Source organism: Pituophis catenifer, unplaced genomic scaffold (assembly GCF_029215685.1).
Source record: "Pituophis catenifer annectens isolate HBS135680 unplaced genomic scaffold, rPitCat1.0.hap2 SCAF_3, whole genome shotgun sequence".
Classification (NCBI taxonomy): domain Eukaryota; kingdom Metazoa; phylum Chordata; class Lepidosauria; order Squamata; family Colubridae; genus Pituophis; species Pituophis catenifer.
Genome location: NW_027256883.1, coordinates 21258321 through 21279479, shown reverse-complemented (window position 1 = coordinate 21279479; position 21159 = coordinate 21258321). Strand labels below are relative to the sequence as shown.

General features: G+C 36.4%; 1 protein-coding gene across 1 annotated transcript in view; it reads right to left on the bottom strand.

The window, feature by feature from the left end:
- The window catches only part of CSMD3 (CUB and Sushi multiple domains 3), a 700075-nt gene that overhangs the window by 116519 nt on the left and 562397 nt on the right, over positions 1-21159 (bottom strand). Inside the window, exons 35-43 of the mRNA XM_070942050.1 lie at positions 20949-21073; positions 17516-17612; positions 14051-14155; positions 8799-8917; positions 7555-7624; positions 6779-6895; positions 4017-4226; positions 2168-2356; positions 177-354 (exon numbers count right to left, since the gene is read on the bottom strand). Of these exons, the coding sequence (XP_070798151.1) occupies positions 177-354; positions 2168-2356; positions 4017-4226; positions 6779-6895; positions 7555-7624; positions 8799-8917; positions 14051-14155; positions 17516-17612; positions 20949-21073 (1210 nt within the window). The remainder of the gene's footprint in view (positions 1-176; positions 355-2167; positions 2357-4016; positions 4227-6778; positions 6896-7554; positions 7625-8798; positions 8918-14050; positions 14156-17515; positions 17613-20948; positions 21074-21159) is intronic.

Below are 21159 nucleotides of genomic sequence, written 5' to 3'. Positions count from 1 at the left end.
CTTATTAGTTGGGACAACATTCTTATAGAATACTTAGAATAGTAAACCAATATTTAAATCATCAAACATCTGAGCTGCTAAATTAATCAAAACAGTAATTTTCATTTAGTAATTTTGCTTGTTTGTATGCATGACTTATTGCATAATAAAAAAAAATTATGGTAATTTTTGCTTACCAAACTGTTATAAAATCATATATTGGTTCTGTTTGAAGAACAGTAAAATTGATATAAATGCCATTTCCTGGTGGTACTCTTACAAGCCAAAAACAGTCTTGAAAATTTGGATATTCATCAGGATAGCCAGGTGAATATATTGTACCATTCATAGCAGTTATGTTTCCTCCACAGAGAGCTACGAGGAAGGAAGGAAGGAAGGAAGGAAGGAAGGAAGGAAGGAAGGAAGGAAGGAAGGAAGTTAAGTGTAGTAATTTCATAATATTTATAAATTTTCTAAAAAAAGGTAATAGGAAAATATATATTTTATTGCTTTAGTATAAAAAGAACAAAACCAAATAACAAATGATCCCAAATACAGACAGCCCCCCCAAAAAAGCAAAACAAAACTGAAACACATATTATGGATTTTTAGAAACCTTATTTTATTTAACTTCACTTTATAAAATAATATTAAATAGTTAATTAAAATGAAAAATTTTCAGCATGAAGAACATCAGAAATTGTTCATCAAGGGAAAGAGAACCTGTATCATCAATCGAAGGCTACAATTGTAGAACCACAAAGTTTTCCCAACTTTGAAGGCATCATTTTTTTAGCTGTACCCTATGCTCAATAAATCCATGTTCTTATAGTGATATATCTTATATATAATTCAAACATACATTCTTATTATTAAACCATTTTTACATTTGTAATGTTCTTCAACTAATATACAGTATATATATATATTAAATGTGATACTACTATTTGTCATTTTGCGGAGTTTTTTCTTTCTTTCCACTTTTTGGTTTAATAATATATAAACCAAAAAGTGGAAAGAAAGAAAAAACTCTCTGCAAAATGACAAATAGTAGTATCATATTTATTTAATTAATTAATTAGTCAACTAACTACATGTGTTTTAATATTTGGTTATTTTTCTACTTGTTTTGTAACTGATAAGCTGCCCAGAGTCACTTAATTAATGGACAATTAATTAATTAATTAATTAATTAATTAATTATTTTTATGTTCCATCTCCCTTATAAAGTGACTCTGGGCAGTTTATCAGTTACAAAACAAGTAGAAAAATAATCAAATATTAAAACATTAAAACGACACACGTTAAGATTTTAAAACCATATTGAAACCAAATCTAAGAGACGGATAGGATCGGGATTAGATCTTCTTACCCCTTCTTACATGCAATATAATAAAGTTAGAATTCATAAAGCTGCTTCCAATACCAGTCAGTCAATTTTAGTCAGTCTGACTTAAATTGCTATAGTTTATTTGCAGCGGGAATATTAATATAAAACCATGTATTTGGCTTACTAGACATAACAAAATGTAATGTGGATCTTTGATATTGGGCATGCCAAGAGTCTAGTGTAGGACCAATGAATGTGATTTGCAATCAATTAGAGAACAGATTTTGAAATATTAGCTGTTTCCCTTAAGCAATTTTCTTCTTATTTCTTTGGATGTCATTCTGTTGCTCAACAGTCAAACTAATGTATAGATCAGTGGTGGATTGCTCCCGGTTCTGTCCAGTTTTATAGAACTGGTAGTAAAACTGGCGGGAGTTTCCGCCCACCCGCCCCAACGTCATCAACGGTGATCCGCGCATTTCCTACTGAGAACCGGTAGTAAAGGTAAGTAGAACCCACCCCTGGTATAGATCCCTATCCTGCTTTCAATCAGTTGACTATAGTTATTTTTTCAAAGATTGAATTTAAATTACAATATTTGAGCTTTTAATAGCTGGTGCTGTAAAAAATCCCAACCAAACATAACTATAAAGTATCTGTCTGTCTGTCTGTCTGTCTGTCTGTCTGCCTGCCTGCCTGCCTGCCTGCCTGCCTGCCTGCCTGCCTATCTATCTATCTATCTATCTATCTATCTATCTATCTATCTATCTATCATCTATCTATCTATCTATCTATCTATCTATCTATCTATCTTTTTGTCTGTCTGTCTATCTGTCTGACTATCTATCGAAAACATACCTTCACACCTTGGAAGAGGATGGTTCCAATTACGACTAATTCCATGAAGGCAAGTAAGGGCTGAATTTCCAATTAAAGTGTATCCAAGAAAACACTCAAATGAAACAGTCTGTCCTACAGTAAAATCAGTTCCAATAACAAATCCATTTCGGAAGGGACGTGGATCAGGACAACTTTGCAATTGATATGCTGGGGAAAAATATATATAAATATGTTGGTGTACCACACACATGAAAGGTATTTCTTCACAAATAGACACACCCAAATCTGTGTGCTTCTCTTTCTAACATATGTACACAATACTCATATAACCATAAGATAAAGGTTCCCCTCACAGATATGTGCTAGTCATTCCCGACTCTAGGGGGCGGTGCTCATCTCCATTTCAAAGCCGAAAAGCCAGCACTGTCTGAAGACGTCGCCACGGTCATGTGGCTGGCATGACTAAATGCCAAAGGCACACAGAACACTGTTTCCTTCCTACGAAAAGTGATCTCTATTTTTCTACTTGCATTTTTTATGTGCTTTTGAACTGCTAGGTTGGCAGAAGCTGGGACAAGTAACAGGAGCTCACCCAGTTACGCGGCACTAGGAATTCGAACCGCTGAACTTCCAACCTTTCGATCGACAGCGTCTTAGCCACTGAGCCACCACGTCCCTTCCATGATGTCATGGAATTGAAGACATTTTATTCATCTAAGTTTTCAGTTCTGGCTTCGCATTACTGCAATACACTTGATATCTAATAAACTATACCTTTCTCAACAAATGGAACCAAAGATCAGTTTTATTAAAAGGTGTAAATTGTGGCAAGTCTGGCAATAATGATAAATCCCCCTTGGCACACAACATCTATGCACTGTTTGAAAATCTGTTTGGGCTTACATATTAATAGTGAATTGAATTCAATGGGAAGCACACCACACGACAACTTATTTATAAGACCAATTTTATTTAACCTCACATACTGAAATCATCCATTTTCATAATATCTTATGAGAACTGCCAACTTGGAAGAAAACTGGTCAGGAAAAAGAAACCAGGTTTCATAGAAACTGTTCTTTTCAATGGGGAGGTTTTTGTTCGACTACCATATTTTTCGTAGTATAAAACACACCTTTTTCCCCCTAAAAGGGGGTGAAAATTTAGGTGCGTCTTATACACCGAATGTAGCCCAGCCCACTCACTGGCCCCGACTCTCAGTTGTTTGCTCTCAGCTATTTTGCACAGGGCTCTGCTGCTTGCTGCAGGAGATAAATTGCTGGAGCAGATTTTTTTTTCCCTTGTGCTAATCAAGCTAAAGTAAAGCAGGCTGTTTGCTGATTGCTGCAATGAGGCAAAATTGCGCAGAGGCAGAGGCAGAGGCAGAGGTAGATTTCTTTTTCTTCTTTTCCTCACCAAAAAAGGTAGGTGCGTCTTATACCCCGGTGCATCTTATACTCCAAAAAATATGGTACTTTAACTGTACCATTGTGTGTGTGTGTGTGTGTGTGTGTGTGTGTGTGTGTGTGTGTGTGTGTGTTTATATGCTCCCAAAAGTAAATAGTGGATCTAATTACCACGATAAATAATTAGTAAGTAACACTGTGGATCATTTCAAACACAAACGAGACTGCAATCTGTTGGTAATGCTATAATTTGGGATAATGGACTTAATGGTCTATTTTATTCCACTTTATTTTATCCTATGATTTCCTTGAAATGAAATCACTGTGAACCAAAAACTAAAATAAGCCGTTCTTTATATTTCTATAGTTTCTCACTGTTTTTAATAATGTGCTTTGCATTGTAACATTATTAACATTTATAACAACAACAACAAAAAAAAAGGTTATAGGTCGTCACACACCTTGATACATAATATGAAATCCTTGTTTGTTCTGAGAATAATCGCTGTGAAAATATAAGCTGGTTTCATGCGTTGTACTGAAAAGGGAAGAAGGGAGCTGAGTTCCGCTGAGTCTACCAATCGCGGTGCTAACATCAGGTGATCCACTTCTAACTTCCAGGTAATCATGGATTGTCTCCGTTGAAAAGTTTACAAATTGCAAGTGCACACCTGAAAATATTGGTTTTTTTTTTTTTTAAAAAAAAATCAAAACAGGATAAAATCCAACATTGTAATATTAATACAGGCAGTCCTTGGCTTACAACTGTTCATTTAATGACCATTCAAAGTTACAACGGCACTGAAAAAGTGACTTATGACTGTTTTTCCCACTTACAACCACTGCGGTATTCCCACAGTCATGTGATCAGAATTCTGATGCTTGGCAACTGACTCATATTTATCACCGTTGCAGTGTTCCAGGGTCATGTGATCCCCTTTTGCAACCTTCAGATACCAGAAACCAGATTCTCTCAACAACGGCGTTACTACCATAACAATCGCAATGATTCATGTAACAACTGTGGCAAGACAGGATGTAAAATGGAACAAAACTCACTTAACAAATGTCTCACCTAGTAATAGAAATTTTGGGCTCACTCACTTACAATTATGGTTGCAAGTTGAGGACTACCTATGCTATAATCCAGGAAGATACTCCACTATTAGACTAAACTACCAAAAAGAATATCTGTTTGTTTTCAATATATGAGACATTCAAATATTTGTAGCTCAGGGTTGAGCTGTGGGGACTTCGGCATGTACCAAACATAAATACATTAAATTAAAACAGAACAAAACAAAAATCATCTAATATGAAACAATGCCATAAGCAATGTTTTCTTTTCTTGGAGCTTTGTACCATCAGAAAAGCACTACTAACCAAATGTATCTGACTTTGAAAGTACACAACTTCTCCATACACTTTGCCACTGCCAGTGCCACTGCCATCACCAGATGCCCATTGGCTCATCCAATTTAGAATAACTCTTTCCATTCCAAGATCCAAGTTGTGTTCCCCCACCTCAAACTACACAAGGCAGCAGAGTAAAAATACCCTGACCACAGCTGAAGTGGCACACCAAAGTAGAGTGAAGAGCGTTGGTGCTCTATTCCATCTGAATGTCTATGGAGATTCTCAGTCATCCAGGTCATGGTTAGTCCCAAAGGTGTTTTTTTAAGAGGCAACTTGACTTTCTGGTTTTTCTTTGAAGAGGTTTTGCTTCTCGTCCAAGAAGTTTCTTGGATGAGAAGTGAAATGTCTTCAAAGAAAAACCAGAAAGTCCAGTTGCCTCTTGAAAAAGTACCTTTAGGTATCCCACCTGAACTGAGCACAAAGCCATTCATTTTTCTCAGACCCTCTAAAATTCCATAATGCCTGATTTAGCAAGCATGCCTTAAAGTTTTTGCTGAAACAGATTGTGGGAAAAAAAATCACTTTTCTGTCTAGGCTTCAGAGCTATCCAAGTCACTGTTTCTAAACATTGGTTGCTTTAAGGCCATGATGGCAAACCTATGGCACGCATGCCACAGGTGGCAAGCAGAGCCCTCTCAGCGGGCACACCAGCCATCGCCCCAGCCCAGTTCCACTGTGCATGTGAGTGCACCTCCTGCTGGCCAGATGCTCTTTGGGTCTCTGCTGCCCATGCACGCGGCAGGGCCTTCCCCGATCTCTGCAGTTTCCCCCCCAGCACGCCCTACCTTTCTCCCCCCACTGCGCCCTACCTTTCTCCTGCATTCCTGCCACCTGTGCCTTCCCTGATCTCTGCAGGTCCCACCCTCCGCAGGTGTCACTCCATGGCAGAAATGGAGGAGAAAGCCTGGGGACGCGGGGGGAGAAACTGCAGAGATTGGGAAAGCAGGAATGGAGGAGGAATGGAGGAGAAAGCCTGAGCACATGGGGGTGGGGTGGGAGGGCGGAGAGAAACTGCAAAGATCACAAGTTTCCCCCCCCCCCGCGCTCATTTTTGGGCCTGAAAAGCCTCCTACACAAACCTAGAAACCAAAACGGGGGCCGGGACACATGCGCAGGGAACACAAGCACATGTGTGGGGCGCTTGCATTGCATCTTGGGAATTGGGGCATGCACGTGTGCATTTGCGCACACGTGAGCGCGCTTTGGGCACTCAGCACCAAAAAAGATTAACCGTTACTGCTTTAAGGTGTGTAGACTTTCTGGCTGGGGAATTCTAGGCATTGAAGTCCACTCATTTTAAAGTAGCCAAAGTTGAAAAACATCTAAGTATATCCATTTGTCCATTGTGTGTCAAATAATAGTGGAGTACCATGTTTCCCCAAAAATAAGACCCTATCTTATATTTGTTTGAACCCTGAAATAAGCACTTGGGCTTATTGCCATGCGCTCAAAAGCCTGATTGGGCTTATTATCAGGGGATGTCTTATTCTGGGGAAAACAGGGTATATATGCTATGGGTTAATCCAGTAGGGCCTTTCTAATGTTCTTATATTCAAAATATTCCACTTTCTGATACACCTGACTATTATGGAAGATTGTTCTGAAACCCTATGAAGCTCCTTGAAATGAACACACAAAACATAAAACTGAATGCTCCAAACAATTTCAGCCTAAATTCATGTTCAACCATGCATGGTGAGGAGACCTAACTTGGTAAATAAATATTTGTTATGCCTAGTTTTAAATGAGGTTCATATTTAATAGGCCTTCACTTCTGCTAAATGGTAGTAAAGGGAATAAGACTTACCAAACCCAACAGGAAGCTTGATAGTCCATGTACAATCCAAACTACTGGGATAATTCCCAGGAAATCCTGGGCTAAGGATCACACCACTGAAGTCTGACATGGAACCACCACATTGCGCTACAAATGAGAGTGGGGGAAAAAAGCTGATTTAAACCATGTTCTCTTTAACTGGCTGTGTAGAATTCAGCTTTCAGAATTCTGAGAGCTCTGGCTGGGAATTCTCAGAGTTGAAGTCCACACATTTCAAAATGGCCAAGTTTAAGAACACTATTTTAAAGAAATACACTGAAAAGAATGAGATTTTTTTTTCTGTTAGGCAATTATTTACATTAACACAGTTTATTCAAGGGTCTGAAGACAGCAGCATCTACAGCTCCTTATTCTTTTGATCTAAATTTAGCCACGAGCTCTATCTATTCTGAGCAACTATCATGTAGGTAGAAAAGATTAAGGTAATGTAGGGAGTAGAAAATGAAATAGCGTAACAGGGAAAGGGGTTGAAATACTGAACAGAGCACTTCCTACTCTTTATTATGTCATAGACTCCCTTTGTATCAATGTATAAAGCTTGAGTGACCACAATGTTTTTATTTATCTTTGGAAAAAGTGTAACTATTTGGGCATTTTTTTAAAATACAATGTATTTTGTTCACATCATGGAACTCCCTCCATCCCTCCATCAAGACACCATACAACTCCCAAATAAACCTCTAATACATGCTTACTGTAGCTGTCCCATATCCTTTTTTTTTTAAGTTTATATTTGAAAGATATACCTAAGCAAATCGGAATAGGATAATTCCATCTTCTCACTGGTCCAGGCATGCAGGTGATATGTGAATGTCCCTATAAAATGACAAAACATTTTAAAATTATCCAAGTAACAGTTCTGTGCTACCCTTTATTATGCACAATAAAAAATGGCATCATAATTTGCATCCTGAGATGTAAACCTGGGAGCCAAACTGTCTGGCGAGGTCTCATCATAGGACCAATTATGGTCTGGTTTGGCTGGAGCAGCATTAGCAAGTCATTGGCATAAAAACCTCCATTGGATGCCTCGTATGCTTCCAAATTCTGGCCCTGCTAGCTAGGGAGCTCATTGCATAGACAATGCTGCTTTACTGAACTTTAACATATATGCCAAACGGCAAAGAACAAAGGCCAACGATGGTGTAGAACTGATGGAATATGGCAAGTGTGGCATAGTCCATGGAGTATAACGGGTAATGTTTTCTTATCTATCATATGGACAACTGATTGGATGTTCTTCTCTGAATCATGTAAAATATGATTTTCACATTCCTAACTACATTTTCACTTAGGGATCTGGAAACAACAATCATGCAGTAATCATCATTAAAACAAATCAAAACCATACACAAACAGACATAGAACTAGTGATGATTTAAAAGCTCTAACAAGTAATATCAGAAGCTCCTACAAATAATGTTTTGGTGAACATGTTGAATATGTTGATGCCTTTAACTTTGTGAGAAAGAGAAATGGTTTGAAATAGATGATAGATAGATAGATAGGTAGATAGATAGATAGATAGATAGACAGACAGACAGACAGACAGACAGACAGACAGACAGACAGACAGACAGACCAACAGACAGACATGGAAAAAAGAATATGGAAGAAAGAATATGGAAAAAATCAATAAATATAAACATACATATGTTTAGTAGATCCCTAATTTCTCTTCTTCCTGCACCTATAATCATTGTAGTCCTCCAAGTTTCCCCCCACCCCCTAAAATGCTACTGATATTTCCAAAGATTCATGACATTGCCACAAGTGGGTGTTCCTTAAAACAACTGTGTCTATCAGTAAGGAACCCCTCACATGTCTTGGGTCTAACAGCATATTTTGAAGGAGCTGTAGTAACTTCCAGAAAATTCAATCTTTATCAATTTGTACATTTTTCCTTTCAAATAAAGGTTTTATTTTTAGATAGATTACAGAACCAATAACATCTTATAATACATCTGAATTTGAAGGAAAAAAAATCTACCTGGAGAGAATATCCCTGGTCACACTGGAAGGAAACGACATCTCCCACCATGTATCTATCTCCAATCTTAATTCCACTATTTGGGATCTGAGGTTCAGGGCAGGAGTCCAAACCTATAGCTGTGGAAAGTTAAAAAACTTAACAATGACAAAACAAATTTATCCTTTGTTATGCAGATTCTGACCTAAAAGCAGAACATTAACAAAGTTCCCATACTGAGGGAGATTTGAATCAGTAACACAATAATAAAGAATTATTGAAAATTTTCTACCTTCTAGAAACTTCACAAGTCTTAAAAGTTTGACAAACCATTCTCAGAGTTAACAGAATACCATGATACTGCCTTGGGAAAGGGAAAAGGGCTAAATGTAGAGCAATGGACAAAGAAGAAGACTAATTACCATCTGTACCTAAGTAGAATTGAAATATGAATCTTTAAATATTGTTTACAAATTAGGAGTTTCAACAAAAACTTGAGACTCCTTGAGAAAAAGCAGAATTATGATCTTCTAATAGAACAGTATGAAAATAAAGTGCAGGTAGTCCTTGATTTACGGCCCTTTGCATAACAACAGTGCAAAGTGACAACATCTTGAAAAAAAGTGATTTATGACCTGCTCCCACTCCCACTTACGACCATTGTATCACCCCCATGATCACAATTCAGGCACTTGTATTTCAACTGTACCTCCTAGAAAGTTCCTCTAGAAGGGACAGTTGGCCAAAGGTTGTTCACAGGATAAAAGGAAGGATAAATAAAACATCCTGGATTTTAAAAATGTGTTTCAAAAATCCATATGTTACATGGCAAACCTTCACTGAGCTATATAAACTATTATTATATACTCCTGTTCAAAGTCCTTTGCACGTAAGCTGAACAATACAAACATTTAAAATACAGTAAGCAAGGTTGGAACATCAAATATTAAATATGAAGCAGAACAAAAGAAAGCTTTTCTAAACTCAGAGTCAAATAAAACTCAGCAGCCAACAAGTAGCAGCAGAAGCTGAAAGCTTTTCAAAATAAATAGGTTTTACAACCTTTCCAAAAGGCTGGAAGAGAAAAACAGTTTCCCATGTCAACAGAAAGCTGGATTCAAAGCTTTGGAGCAACTGTAGTCAAAGTCTGATACTTGGCTGTTGACAGCTCGTCTCATATGAAGCTGAAAGAGATCTAAATGTTTTGCCATAACTGGGACTGAGGCTTAAACAGAAAGCTGGTCTCTTGAGGACCTCAATCTAAGACTACAACTAATGTCAGAAACAAAAGAGGAGCACTCTGAGACGCAGAGATAGCTTATGTGTTGACATTCACTCTAAGCACGGATATTCTTGCCTTTAAAGACCCATCAAAAAATAAGTCAGTCCAATCATTAGGACCAGGAAAGGCATTTGTTCATCTTTCCAACACAGAAAGATGGATGGGCTTGTCCAGTTGGGAATAAGCTCCATATGCCATACAATCTTTTTTTTCTCTAATCAGTGATATTAATTATATTGTTCAAGTATAGCATCAAATTTGTTTTTCAAACTGATGTTGACGATTCATATATAATTCATTGTTTAATAAATAGAGAGTGTGTATGCACGGTAAAGAATCCAGTTAATCTTGTTAGATTAATTTGTTAACTGTATAAATGTTTCTACACACACACACACACACACACACACACACACACACACACACACAGAGTAAATGGAGGAAAGAAAAAATATGTTTGTTGTTTTATAGTTGTCCCCCTTCTCTCAAACCTATAGAACAAGATAACGGATTATTAGAATTAATTCTGGGGAAAAAATGGATCATTTGAGTATAAATTAATGTAATTAATGAGCCATTAAATAAAGTAAAATAAAAATGGTTGGCCACAAAAAACAGTCACATACTTTAGGGAATGAAGCAATGATTATCATCATTATATGTATCCCATTATCATTCAGCTTCCTGTTTAATTGTCTAAAGGTTCAGGTAGATCAGGGGTATCAATCTCAAAGCCCACGGGCTGGATGTGGTTTGTGAGGTGTTTAAATTTGGCTCAAAAGGCCGGCCTGGAAATAGAAAAGAGGCACCAGCCCTTGGTGCATCTGGCAGCCAAAATGGGGCACCCCATTTTGGCTGGCACAGTGCTGCAGGAGGCTGTCCAGGCTGAAAACAGAGTGCAGGGCACACACCCCATTTTGGCCAGCAGGGTGCTGCAGAAGGCATCCATCCTGGCTTCCCCCCCTTCTCCGGCCAGCCCGCGGAGAATTACAATGCTGATCCAGCCCTCTAAGACATCCAGTTTGATGCCTCTGAGGTAGATTCTAGCCTATGAAATTAATGGATAATTTTATAAAATGATTTCCCTACATTACCATAATACAGGTAGCCATCAACTTAAAACCATTCATTTAGTGACCATTTAAAGTTACAAGGGCACCAAGAAAAACTGACTGTTTTTCATACTTATGACCACTGAGCATCCATACTGTAGTCTAAGTTGAGGACTACCTGTAGTTAACATTTATCTGCAATGGAGGATATGAAAATGAGTGATAAAGAAAATAAAAGATAAGTAGATCTAACCACTATCATAATTCTTCATCAAATCTGGGAGCATATAAATTGGGTGGTTGACAAAATCAGAAATGAGGAGGTGATAAGCCACCTGGGAAAGCAAATCATCAAAACCATTAAAAAGCAAAATTTAGAATATTTTGGACGTGGTGCGACATCCGGAAAAATATGTCATACTTCACTTAATCCTCCAGGGAAAGATTGAAGGCAAATGAGGTGCAGGCAGAAGAAGAACATCATGGCTTCAAAATCTAAGGGACTGGTTAACTTAGCATCACTTTTGTGTGTGTGTTGAAAAAAACAGGATCGCAAACATGATCGCCAATGTCTGATGATGGATATGGCACAAGAAGAAAAAGATATATTGAACAATTTTACTAAGTTTTATCAGGAAAGACATTCATTCCTTGTTTAACTTTTCAAAAAACAACAACACCTATTTCTTGGTTCTAATAGCTCTGCTCCTGAAAATCCTATTGTTCTATTGAGATCTTTTGCCTGAGGATTTAAATAAAGTATCTGAAGACAAAGAAACTGCTAAAAAATGTTTGTCAGATGAAATACAGGACACCATTACAAATAATGGTAAAGCTATCCATTACTAATGGTAAAGCTATCTTCACCCAAAAAATGGAAATAAGAAGGGGAGACATGAACAAAAGAACTAAGAAGAAAAAGAAAAATGGAGTGGGTCACAAAAAATATAAAGAGGTCTATTATGGGTCATGAGTCTGCCCCATCTCTTATATAAAGAGTTGAATAATCCCCAAACACGTACAAACTATCCTTCCTCCCCCCTAACATACAGAGCAAACTTTATCTAGTGTGACTTTTTGGAGACCGAGATAAGAGTTTTGAATCCCATTCTTTCACTTGACACTAGAAATTATGTTATCTATATCCTCTTCTTTTCATTTCACTTTCATCAACTGTGTGCAGTTTTGACAAAGAGATGAAGTGTGCAGAAATTATGAATTGTGGCTCGTCTACTTCCTAATATTGCCAGTTATTCCATGTCACTTAAATCATTGTTGAGTAAGTGAGTAGTTAACAGAGCTAGACAACTGCAAGAGATATCCCGTACAAAATGACTGAATCAAATATTGAGATCTATATATAATTGTGACAACTTCCTGATATTTCAAAGTACCATTCCAGCTTTCAAACAACCAATTACTTGAACATTAAAAAAAAAAAAAAGCCAGCAAGGCAGTAAAATGTAAAATAAAAGAATAGGAATGCATGTCAATGGAGGAAGATGATTTGATAATACACCTTTTTCAGAATTCCTACTTTTAAAAAAACTAAGAATTAAGAATATCTAGTTATATTACAAAATGGAACTGTGATTGAAGATTTGGGGATTTTCATAGATCAGACAAATGGCTACAAAATGGAAGATGATGTGTCTGATTTTGTTTATACCTATCAGATACTCAGGCTCTTTGATGTATATGGAACAATGAGAAAATAGCAATAGCAATAGCACTTAGACTTATATACTTATATAGTGACAGCCCTCTCTAAGCGGTTTAGAGAGTCAGCATATTGCTCCCAACAATCTGGGTCCTCATTTTACCCACCTCGGAAGGATGGAAGGCTGAGTCAACCTGAAGCCAGTGAGATTTGAACTGCTGAACTGCAGCTAGCAGTCCTCTGAAGTAGCCTGCAATACTGCAGTCTAACCACTGCGCCATCTCGGCTCTATAACATGCATTCTTGAGAAAAAGCCTTTTGCATTTACTCAGGCTTCTTCAGATAAATGATGATTGTTTTTATTATAGAGGGAAGGACTCAGATTTGGTTTCAAACATGCAAGTGACACTATAGGAACCAAGCAAGAGTTGATTAAGCTTATATTTGATGTTACAATTGAATGCTAGGAATGGATTCTGTAACAAAGTTATATTTTGACAAATAAACATTTAATGATAAGTAAGAAGCACATAAAATATCTGAGATATGAAAAATAAATCTTAGGTGATTTATTGCTGTCCTGAATTTTCTTTGTTTCCCCTGCTTGTTGTCTTAGTCATTGTCCTCTCCCCAACAAGATTCAATAGTACAAAATATAAACCATGAGGCAAACAAATTTAATTAACCCCATGGATAACAAGTTGACTCATGGTCTCAGATGTAATTTAAGCCTTGCGTAAGATCTGGAACAATTTGCCTAAAAATATATCACCTTGGTCATTCAAAATTGGCAGCCTTTTCCCCCCTACTTCAAAGGATCAATAGAGACAAGTTAAGACAAATTCCCTTTTTATCCCAGAATGATTCATTTTTTCCTGTCTGTTGCTGAAAGTGCTTGATGTTCCACATATATTTTTAATACTTACCTGTTTATTTTCCATTCCCCTACCCTTTCATTTTTGAATACTTCATTCAGATATCCTGAATGTTCAATCCTAATGAATACAGACTCAGGGATTCTTTGTAGGGAATAGGATCATTGTGGTGAAATATTTATCTTTTGTTATTCCCTTTCTTTCATGAATTTAATGGTTTATATGTACAAAACAATATGTACATAATTAAAGCCAGAATAATTGTATCAAAATTCACTACCTCATGAAATTATCATTCCCACTCTTTCAATAGAACCAACATTTAATTTCTTGAAGTGTAAATGTCTACATTTTCAAAGTCATTCAGGTCTATCTAATGGCAATATATATTGCAATTACATTACCTGTGTACTCTAAATGAAAGCCAGCAGCCGACACACTAATATCTGACTGAAAATTTAAGTACAAATTGTTGGATGTACTATTAAGAAGTGGAGGTATTGTGGTTCCTGGGGAGGAAAAAAGAAGTTTCCAGGTTATTAATTTGCAATTAATTCTGCTATTTCTTTCCACATTTCACAGTTTTACCTATAAATATAAGCAACGTCTCAGTTTACCATTTATATCCATTTCAAAAGAGTGCTTTTAATAGACAGTTTTTGTTCAGTTATAAAGTAACCATAGGATCCAGTCAATCACCTTGGTTCTTAGTGACTGAGATTGGAAAGATTTCATTTCTTTTCAAGTTAAGCAAGGTTTAGAAAGCAACTTTGAAGTAGTAAATTAAAGAACTGAAAAGTATGAAGGCAAAAAGTGAAATTAAAGTATATCTAGTTTATATGAACACCAGTCACAATTCCTCTCCATATCATTATATCTTTCAAACTGTAATAGCTTCCACCGCACCGATGAGGATCTTATCAAGTCCATCTATCTATGTCTTTTTCAGTCTTCCCATCCTCTTGATACATTTACAGGTAGTCCTTGACTTACAACAGCTCATTTAGTGACTGTTCAAAGTTACAAAGGCACTGAAAAATGTGACTTATGACCGTTTTTCAGAGTTGTGAGCTTTGTAGCATCCCCATGATCATGTGATCAAAATTCAGCTGCTTGGCAACTGGTTCATATTTATGACCGTTGCTGTGTCTCCAGGTCATTATGATCACCTTTTGTGACCTTCTGACAAGAAAAGTCAATGGAGAAACCAGATTCATTTAACAACTAACTTATCATGTAATTCACTTAACAACTGTGGTAGGAAATATCGTAAAATGAGGCAAAACTCACTTAATAAATGTCTCACTTAACAACAGAAATTTTGGTCTCCCCTGTGATCGTAAATTGAGGACTACCTGTACTATTTTTTTCCTATGTTTGTTTGGCAATTCAATCCTTTGTAATGCAATCCTCATTCATTCTCTAACTGTGATCAAATCCTCAACTTGTTTCTTCCATATTGGCAATTTTATAAGCAACCTATTTTCATGTACATATGTACGTATGCATATGTGGAGTGGTGTGGTGGCTTAGAGGTAGAGCTCTCGCCTCACAATCAGGAGGCTGTGAATTCGATCCTAGGTGGCGGCAGATATTTCTCTCTCTGGGCACAATGAGAATAAATCTGTTGAACAAAACTCCACATTGGCAACAGAAATGGCCACATTGGCCATTAAACGCTCTGCTAGCTCCATTCAGTTGCCCAGACTCTACCCCGTAAGGGATTATGGGGTCCTTAAAAGATGATGATGATGTATGTATGCATATATATATATATGTATTTTTCACATTTCTGCTACCGACGACCTCCCATCGACCCATGCGCTCCCACAGAGAGGGCCTCCTCAGGGTGCCATCAGCCAAACAATGTAGGCTGGTGACCCCCAGGGGGAGGGCCTTCTCTGTGGGGGCACCTACCCTCTGGAATCAGTTGCCCCCAGAGATAAGGAGAATCCAAGATCTCAGCGCCTTCCGCCGTGCCCTTAAAACCCATTTTTTCCAGCAAGCCGGGCTGACTTAAGAAGAAATTTTAAATGTTTTAATTGGTTTGTGATTTTTAATTTTTGGGCCAAATTTATATATATTTTAATTGTTTTTTTTTTTAATATTTGTATTTCATGTTCTTAATTCTGGCTGTACACCACCCTGAGTCCTCAGGGAGAAGGGCGGTATATAAATTGGAAATAAAATAAAATAAAATAAATAAAAATTTTGCAATGTTTCCCAATGTTTGGCAACCATTCATTTTCATCCACCCTCCTTATTTATCACACATAGTCCTTAAATGCCTTGTTCCAACTACACTCAATGTACTTCCACACAAAGGAGAAAGAAGCAGGCTCTTAACCATTTCAGTTCTTTCTATATGTATGCCTCACAACAGATACCTATTACTTACTATCTCTCTACTATTACTAGTAATAGTTGGATCCTTGCTGTACACTTTAATTATGCCAAGTTCATGAAAACACAAACCCAATTTGCACTGCATGCACAAATTAATTTATACACACACTCACAAACAAATCAAATTTGCACTCTGGAGCTGATCAATACTTTACACCTACAATTAAAATATATAGCACCACGAGAAAGGTTAATTAGAGAAATTAATGTTTAAAATAAAAGTGACAATAAGTTCTGATAAGGTCCACAGTTTTGCTATTTGTTCTAGCTCTCTGCTTGGTCCTCTGAGTTAGCTACAATTTCAATTGTTCCTTGCAGCATTTTTCTGTAGTGTTAATGGAAAAATGGTACTGTATATGGCTTCCAGGCATAACTGCTGCTACCAACTGTGGTCATCCTAAATAGGTACAGAAGTGGGTAGATGGACCAGTAAATTTGGGATCTCTCCAGGCAATTTATTATTGTCCTCTAAATTGAGAATCCATTGTTATTGGTGAATACTTTGGTTGGCAATACTGAAACGTCTGGCACCAGTATTCCCTAACAGTACAAAAAGATAATTAAAAGTAAAACAATTCAGAAGGAAGTGATGTGATGACAAACATTTTTGCAGTGAAGGTTGAAAGCTGAACAAAACAATGATTCCATAAGGTGAAAGGGCCTTGGAGTATCAAAAATGTTCAATTTATAAGCACCTAAAAACTTTTGGAAAACATAGATAGCACATTTTTTAAAAAAAAATTGGCATAGAGGTATCTAAACTAGCTGAAGAAGTTGGTAGCTTCAGCTGTTCGTAAGATCTATGGAAAAGTCACGGCCGATCTAGCATGCAAATTACTATTATTCTATTTTTCTTTTCTTTTCTTCTTCCACCTACATACAGAGTAAATAATGATGCTTAGGAGAAAAACAGGAAGAATCAAAAGCGGAGGAACTGCAAGGTCACGACTTAATTTGAAGAGAAAACGAAAGAACAGTGGGATGATTAAATGACTCAAAGTTATATAAAAGCTTTGTGTTAAAAAAGTTGTTTGGTACCATATTTATTAAACCTTGGCTTTTTTATAATAACATTCAACTTCCATTCAGCTTATGTATCACAGCATCCTTAAGATCCACTTTTTTAAAAAAGAAATCATTACTAATATAATTTAAACTTCCTTGCATTCAAAATATATTACATGAACGTCAGTCAGTGTTGTGTTCATTTCCTGTAATATAGATTCTGTTGTGGCAGAATAAAATCAGTTTCAGTACTGTCAAAAATTTATGGTGGTACTAGATAATGAAGGTACCATGAATCAGTGGTCTCACATGTTCTGTAAAATGGTGCATTTCAACATCTTCATATATTACACAAATGTGATATAAGATATTTTATACTTGGCATTCATTCCTAGCACACAAGCTGATGTTTTGCCACAAAATAGAATATCAGACAAGAAGTTATTATTTCCATTCACCTGAGTAGCTTCCAAGTCTCGGAGCATTGTTATCAGCACCATCATAAAAATCTAAAGAGTCCCAGTTATGCTCTGTTGCAAAACTTATCACTTGTACCTATTAAGGACAGAGACATAGGGCAAAATTACAAGACAATATGGAATTGTTCTACTTCATATTATATTGCCAGAAATGATTGAGTAGTGGAGGGTTCGTTCAGGCTTATGTAGTTCGACTAAATATTGGATTTCAGCCAAATATATTTCTAAATATGACCTTATTCACAATAATGCTTGTAATCACTGAAACCTGCCTCTCTAATCCCCCTCCCACACACACTATTCAATGGCTGAAAACAGAGATGCTATAATTAGCTATGTATCGGTACACTGTATTTACTTCTCAGTTAGTGGGATCTGGGTAATAGCTTGTTTGGTTGCAAGTTAGACTCCACAATACAAGTGGTCTTTGATTAATGACTGATTGTGTTACAACAGTTCAAAGTTACAATGGTCACAGAATGGGTACTTCATGGCCCGTATAGCATTACCACTTCCAACAGTCATGTGATCATATGTCAGGTTCAAGCAGAGATTGGTCCACCCCAATCATACAGACAGAATGGGTATGCTCTGTACCCCATTGGTCAAGGAATTCTGGCTGGCAGTATCTAGGAGAAGACCCTATATGTCATGGCTTCCACCCTTCAGAACATCATGCCCCTTGAAGTGAGATCCACAACAACCTTCTTGGCTTTCTGCAGGGGCCTAAAAACTGGGTGTGCTGACTGTTCTGGGGTCTCAATGGGGGTATTCAAAACTGGAGGTGGTTAGTGGATGAAAAAAAGAGACTCCATCTCTACCCTGCTCTATACTGATTTCTTCCTTAGCTATCTTTATTGATTTTAATGTTACTATTTAATGTTTCAATGTTTTGTGTTGTCATTTTAATCTTATTGTAAACCAACTAAAGTCTATTTCAAATATTGCCTCCAATTCTGGATATCATACTTTTAGAAGTGTTCAGAGAAGTGGGAACAAGTTTTTTAAAGATAGGAAGATTAATCGGAGTTAGAAATTAAATCATCTGAGAAGGAGGGATTGGTTATGCTTAGCCATGAGGAGATAAATTTAAGATGGACTATGGCAATGTTCTTCAAATATCTGAAAAGTGAACTCACATAAGAAAGTCAAGGCTTGCTTTCTATCATTTCAGGAACAATGGGCTTAAGTTACAGAGAGTCAGATTCTGAATAAATTTTAGAAAAATCTTCCTAACATCAGAAGAATTATGAAGATAATGATGGATTCCCATTCAATAGGAATCAAGGAGAATCTCGAGATTCATCATCTATCAAAGTTTCTTCATTCTGGTAGACAGAACTTCCCTTCTCTACATTCCAGTAGAGAGAAGTTCCCTGAGGATGGATTCCAGCACAAGTCTGAAAGCTCAGAAGACTAAATCTGACCTAGATTGACTTAGATTAGATCCTGCAAAGTTACTCCCATTTGTATTTCTTCATATGGCAGAGGGGTGGACTAATATTCCCTCTTGATTTTATAATTTTATTATTCATACGTTTTGAAATATAGAATAATTAAATATTCTATAAACCAATGATCAACCAAAATACTAAATACAGTTATAGAGGAGAATGTTCCTTATCATTGTTATTGCATATTTCCTTTACTTCCATTATCAAGTATAAGACACATGATGTAGGAGATGACCAGGCTGAACTAAGGGATGAATCAAATGTATCATTTTGTAGAAAACGTAAGCTTGAAATAAATCTTTATACTCATTTGAACTGCCTGAATCTCCTGATTTCCCCAGCACTTGACACATATGTAAGTTCAGTCTGGCCATTACTGTGTTCACATACCAATGCTCTTAAACTAAGGATGCCTGATACAATTTGAATTTTAATAGAATTTGTTGATAATTAGATAAATGGCTTAAAATATTGCAGATACCACAATGTTTTCACATTGTCAGTTAATTAACTTCTCAAAACCAAAATTAAATATGGTTCAACAGTCTTTGCATGACTGTGATAAAAAAAAATACTCCCTTTATCCCTTTTTTAGTTGTTATCATAAGTGCAGTTAAGGCAAGGTTATAAATCTCTAACGCTATTTGAACTCTTGGATGAAAAAAGAAATTATAGCAAACCAGCTAATTCTTACTATGAGAGAATTCTGAACATGTGTGTGTATGTAATTGCAAATGCCTCAGATAATATACTTTCCTAGAGAATCCATTGTATAATCAAATGAGAAAAAATAACCAGCTGCCTTAAAGCAATATTTACAAAGAGTCCATGTGACACAGGACCGTATGCTTTGACTACTAGTCATTCTGCACTAATGACTTTTCCAATAAAGTGATTTAATGAGTGATTCATGTCACTCATTAAAGAGCTGCACATTTATTTATTTATTTATTTATTTATTTATTTATTTAGTTAGTTAGTTAGTTAGTTAGTTAGTTAGTTAGTTAGTTAGTTAGTTAGTTGCATTTCTGTGCTGCCCAACTCCCAAGGGACTCTGGGCGGCTTACAACAAAGAATAAAACAATGCGAACAATTCCATAAAAAATGTTAAAAAGAAAAACATTAAAACATTAAAAACTTTAAAAACGTTAAAACACATGCACTCCAATTGATGAACTGCTATAAATTAAGATCATTATTTATCTTCCCTATTTATTCAATATTAACACATTTCATACACTTTCTCATAACCATATTCCAAAGCTGTATCATATAACATGTATTTATGTAGGTATGCATGTCTTGAAGACATGCAGAGATTTGGATTTGATGGGCAAACTCCAAGTGAGGAATATATGTTGATGTGTATGTAGCACCTAAATCAGCGAGGTTTCTTTCTATGTAATCACAGTTGCCCTCTGCAGCTGACACACAAACACACACATACATATACATATATGCATGTATGTCTATCTCATAGGCATTGCAAATGTCTCTGGGGCACAAAGATTATAGACTTGACATTGTCTTATCTGGCTTAAGTCGTTACCATAATATCTATACAAACGAGAGTTAAATTTTGTGCCTATATCACAGATGGAGAACTTTGGCATGTCATATTTTCCATAAGCTCTCTACAAATCACTTTCTTATCCATTAAGCATACGTATTACTCATAATAGAATAGGGAGATAGATAGAGATATTCTATCAAAAGGAATTAAATATCCTTCATTTTCCTGATAATGGAAAAAAAATTCAAAATAATTCAGATGCAAAAGCATTAAATCGGGATTGAAAAATTGGAAGGAACTGCAAAAATATTCACAAGTGGAAAAAAGAACACAAAATAATATCTTTGTTTATGAGTTAAACAAAAGTAGACCCGCTTAATTTTTAAATCTCTTAATGGTAAATGCTGTTAACATTTGCACAGATTAAAATCATCTGTATTTTTACCTGAATCCCAGCTCCCTCTGGCACTGTGATCTTCCACACACAATTCAGATTGTTGTCATATGGCTCAGGGTATCCCGGAGACAAAATTGTTCCTTTACGTTTAGTTAAAATACCTCCACAGGGCACTGGAAGCAGATACATTAACTATGGAAATGGTTCATGTATCAAAACAGAGATGCAATGTAATAAAAGCTTACATGATTACAAGCAT